This window comes from Penaeus vannamei, chromosome 5 (genome assembly GCF_042767895.1).
Source record: "Penaeus vannamei isolate JL-2024 chromosome 5, ASM4276789v1, whole genome shotgun sequence".
Classification (NCBI taxonomy): Eukaryota; Metazoa; Arthropoda; class Malacostraca; order Decapoda; family Penaeidae; genus Penaeus; species Penaeus vannamei.
Window position 1 is genome coordinate 11307345 of NC_091553.1, and position 5000 is coordinate 11312344.

The following is a 5000-nucleotide window of genomic DNA, read 5'->3' on the forward strand; positions in this document are numbered from 1 at the left end:
AAGGGGAGGAGGTACAGGAGGAGGAAGGGGGGAGGGAGGGAGGGAGCAAATAAGGAAACAAAGAAGGAAGGAAGGAAGGAAGGGGAAGAGGAAGAAGGAAAGAGGAAGAATAGGGAAATAGGGGTAGGGGAAGAGGAAGCAGAAGAGAGGAGGAGGAGGAGGAGGAGAAACAGAAGTAGCAGGAGGGGAAAAAGAGAAAAGAGCAAAGTGTGTGTGGGGGGGGAGAGGAGAAAGAGAAAACAAAAGAGGAAGAAGAGAAGGAGCACTTGAAGAAGGGGACGAAGAAGAGAAGCAAGAGAAGCAGGAGCAGGATCAGGAGGAGGAGGAGGAGGAAGAGAAAAGGAGTTGGATGAGGAGGAAGAAGAAGAGTAGTAGACAATAACTGAGGAGGGTGGAAGGAGGGCAATGAGATAGATAGGAGGAGGAGGAGGAAGAGGAAAGGAGTGGGAGAGGGAGGAGGAGGAGAAGGAAGAGGAAGGAGGAGGAGGAAAAGGAGAAGATAGAGGAACAGAAATTGGTGGTGAAGGATACGGAGCAGGAATAAAAGAAGTAGAAGTAGGAGCAGGAGGTGAAGCAGAAAAAAAGAATAGGATGATGTGGATGAGGAGGAAGAAGGAGGATGAATAGGAGGACGAGTTGAAGGATAAGGATAAAGAGGCAGAGGCAAGAAGACGGTGGAGGTAAATGAAGAGACAAAGGAGGAGGAAGAAGCAAAGGAGAAGAAGGAGAAAAAGGGGAAAGAGAAAAAGAAGGAAGAGAGAGAGAAGGAGGAGGAGGAACAGGAAAAAGACAAGGTGAAGGGCAAAGAAGAGGAGAAGGAAAAGGAGGAGGAGAATAAAAATGAGAAGATAAATAGTGGGAAGAAGCATAGATAAAAGTATGGAGTAGGGGGAGGAGGAAGGAATGAGAGGAAGAGATTGAGGATGATAAGGAAGAAGGGGATGATAAAAATGACAAGAAAGGATATGAGAATAGGTAAAGGCAGGATGTAAAGAGAAAATGGTGGAGTAGAAGGAAGAGGAAGATGGAGAGGAGGAGGAGGAGGAAGAGGAGGAGGAGGAGTATGAAGAAGAGAAAATGGAGGAGAAATGCAAGAGGGGAAGGAGAAGAAAGGGAGAAAGATTTAAGAGAAAGAAGGAAAAAGGGGCGAGGGAGAAGGAAAAGAAACAAAAAAAAGAAGAAAAATATGAAATAAGATAAGTATATAAAAAAGAAAAAAGTAAACATTATATAGAAAAGAAAGGAAGAACAATGACAAGATCAGCTTCTATTAGTGTGCATTCACACAATTATATACATGAGTGACTGAATTTAACCATACAATTACATCCATCATTTAATAAACTCTGTAATTCCTACTGTCAGGAACTAAATTTCACTATGCAAAATTTCCCTGAAATAGGCCAAAATGCATTACAAAGAAACTAGCAAAAGATTCATGGTCAATATATGATATATTAAGAATTCTTATCATCTATTTAAAGCATATTTGTCAGATCTGAGTCTGAATATTTATCAAAGTCCATGTTATGTGTTTCTGACTTTAAACATTTTAATGCACCACTAGTAGGGCATCACACTCATACTTTTTATTAATATCTTGAAGGTAACCTCCCAAAATTATGGATGCAATACACATTTGAATAAAGCCATAAGCAACTATTCATCATAGGCAACAAACGTCATTAACTAACTACGTTTGCAATCGTGTTAATTGTAAACAAATAAATTTACATGCAATGACCTTGTCTCCTAATAAATTGAAAACTTTCTTCCAGAACAATCACAAATTTATCTTTAATAAATCATACATTATCCTCTAGTCTTTGTTCTGCATCATAAACTCAGATAACTTGGGATTCCAATCGGAATTTTCATACAAATAAACATGATCAGCTGATAAATTGGAATAAATTCAGCAGACGAGCCAATCGTGTTGTAAGTGTATGTACTCTATTTTCCTGCTCACCGCGTTTTTATCAAATATTGTCGATTCTCCTTCCATGTCATTCATGTTTGGTTACTCTTATATATAGTATCAGCTTCTGACTGAGAAATCCTTAGAGAATCCCCATAATTTCACTCCCCGGTAAACACATGGCAACACCAGGCTGAAGATACACCGAGGTCATGCACTTGTTTGTAAGATGTATTGCCATGCTTACGTAGCGGAAAGAATACGCACAGAATGAAAGTATGTGATTAATAATGGTATTAGAACTAGACAATTCTATGATATTACTTAATTCAATTCATATTTCATAAGCTTTACATATGGTAACAACTGTTATTTTAACACGTATAGAGCTTAATGTTAAAATTCTGGTAAGATGTTCTCTGATTCTTTGAGTAGTAGAGTTAGACATACCAATTGCAATGTCTGAGTTGTCGAATGATTATGGCAATTGATGTATGATTAAGGCAATGTAAATTCATAAATGAATAAAAGTATAAAGTGTCTTAACCCCATTTTCTCGGAGTCAAAACAAACAAAGTTGCCAAATACGGTTTTATAATTTCTGGTCTAATTACGTCTTACTTCTCTTCGGCTCTTCCAGTGATGGTAACACGATGCATAAACACAGTTTAAATTGTATGTCTATTATTTGATGGTTTTAAGATAATATGATCTTTCCTGGAAAACAAGAACCGTTTTCTTTCTGTTTTCAGGTGACAGAAAATGGGAAACGATGTAAACATAGGCAGATTTGTAAACCGGGAGGCGTGTAAATTTGAACAATTTGGATTGTTTATGTGTTTTGCAGATGTTCATGCTTGTGGATAGGTGTACATTTTTTATTTGATATCATATCTGATTTGGTAAACTGATTTTGAAATGCGTTCCTATTTACTTTGATTGATATATCCATTATGTGAATATATAGCTGTGGTTTTAACTTACGATCTTTTGCTTTGATATGTATCCTAACTTTTTTTATTTATTATTTTGCCCCATATTACAAAGTATCGATTTGAATTGTGTTAACAGGGAAAGAATAGTTAAATATACCCTTGATATGACTTGATATGGTTGAAATGAAGTAATATGGTAAAATATGAGTTGATAGATATGGGATTTTTTTGTTTTTTACAACCATTGAATCCTAGTTTTGTTTCAAACTATACTGAAAGTTACATATTGATATTATATTGAATCAAATGCAACTGGAGATGACATATACGGTACATGCCGTGTCTACTGTGGCGCCACAAGTGATTAGTCACCAATGAATCAATCACTAGTTGAACCTATTGACTGATTTGGTAAAGCATAGCAACCGCACCAAGCAAAGAGCACTTGGTGAAAACAACCCATGTTCGTTCAAAACCTCACTGCGTGCATTTGTATTCGCCATGTTTATCCAAGATTTTTTTTTTTTGCATGAAAATGCTGAGGAGTTGTGTAGGCATTGGTTGTTTGACCCACAATATGATGGGAAAGAAAGGTCTCACCTTTCACTAATTCCCAGATCACGAGAAGAAACTCAAAAAATGGAATTGATAGGTTCAGGCCATGAAATGTGTAAATGCTAATGAGAGCTCTTGGGCACCTGTTGGAAAATATGTTTACATTAGAAATAGAGAAGGTGTGATATAACAATGTATAGGTTATTCCAACTCTTATATTCAATAAAATTTACTAAGCAGATTTAAATATTTTCCACCAGGGGGTCTTATCAGCTTTTACGCGTTTTGTACCCTGAACCCATCACTTCCATTTTTCATGTTTCTTCTCGCAATCTGGGAATATATGAAAGGTGAGACCATCCTTTCCTATCATAATGTGATCAGAACAATCAACAGAATTGGCAATTCAATGTTAGGCCACTTCAAAGAATTGTCGATCCAAATTTCAGCATGTACACGATATGGACACTTACAGCTGCACAGCCTATAGTTTCACTTCATGACACTTTTTCTCACCAATAGTAAATGTATATTTTTAAATTGCCATTTGTATTTTTTAATGACATGATATTCACAATGTTGGAAAGGACAATAGCATCAATATTAATAGTATAAAAAAGAAAAAAATTGAGGAAAGGGGAAATTGGGTGAGGTCATACAGACTTCCAGTTGACTCCGTGATGGCTGAGCACTTCATGGACTCATCTCTGCATAAATGTATTGAATATTACATATTCCAGAGACTATGTGTTAGATTATAAAATAGGAAATGACTACTGGTATGGCAGGAAAGTCTTCGACTGGTGTCCTGCACATTTGGTAAAACAAACAAGATGGCGGCGTCTTGACACGAGAAGATGATACCACTCTCAAGTAGATTTGGTTAGGTTCGTACTTATTAACTTGGTAATAATATTTATATGCGCATGGGTACGTGGTTGCTATATGCATAACTGCGAGAAATTGGACACAGCTGCTGTATGCATAACCTTGACCTATTTTGGGGTCATACCATATAGTACAGTTCTGTAATGTTTTACTGTAAATGTGTTTCCACTCACATTTTAGAACTTTCATCCCACATGCATTGTGCAAAATTCAATGCTTCGATTTTTACTTTTATTTCATTTTTATGCTTATTCAGGCATACCCAAAATAAGGTGTAGTATATTAGCTGCAGCATTACAGACATAATAAGTGTTTATGTATGCTTAGATGTAATGATTTTTGCCTTAGTTTTCTTGTTAATGATATGTCATTCCAGATGTTTACTCTGTCAGTAGTTAATATTACATCAATTTTGGTAATAGACTTGCTGATATTATACAACTTATTTGTATACAAGTTTAATCTCAGGCAATATATTGTATTTCTATTCAGCCATTGTGATTAGAGATGGCAGCATTTGAAGCTCACTGAATTTAGTTAATTAATCTTATTTATACATAGATGTTTACCCTTTTCCTTTTAGAAGTAATTTTTATTTTATATTATTATTAGTATTATTAACCCATTAACCATGGTATCAAAAATTGGCTAGTGGCCAGTCTTGTAACCATGTATTGCCAGTTACCCCAGTTTACATTTGACTT

General features: G+C 36.1%; 2 protein-coding genes across 17 annotated transcripts in view; one reads left to right on the top strand and one right to left on the bottom strand.

The window, feature by feature from the left end:
* Positions 1-2135, bottom strand: part of LOC113823313 (YEATS domain-containing protein 2) — a gene marked incomplete in the record, with an annotated part of 128433 nt that extends 126298 nt beyond the window's left edge. Inside the window, 1 exon segment of the mRNA XM_070121864.1 lies at positions 1970-2135. Within this exon segment, the coding sequence (XP_069977965.1) occupies positions 1970-2014 (45 nt within the window).
* A 350-nt stretch (positions 2136-2485) lies between these two features.
* The window catches only part of LOC113823308 (putative uncharacterized protein DDB_G0277255), a 10970-nt gene continuing 8455 nt past the window's right edge, over positions 2486-5000 (top strand). For 3 of the 16 annotated variants that reach the window (XM_070121868.1, XM_070121875.1, XM_070121876.1), the window contains exons 1-2: positions 2695-2820; positions 4149-4295. The gene's annotated coding sequence lies outside the window, so the exon portion shown is untranslated. The other 13 variants (XM_027375923.2, XM_027375927.2, XM_070121871.1 and 10 more) reach the window with 12 other exon arrangements.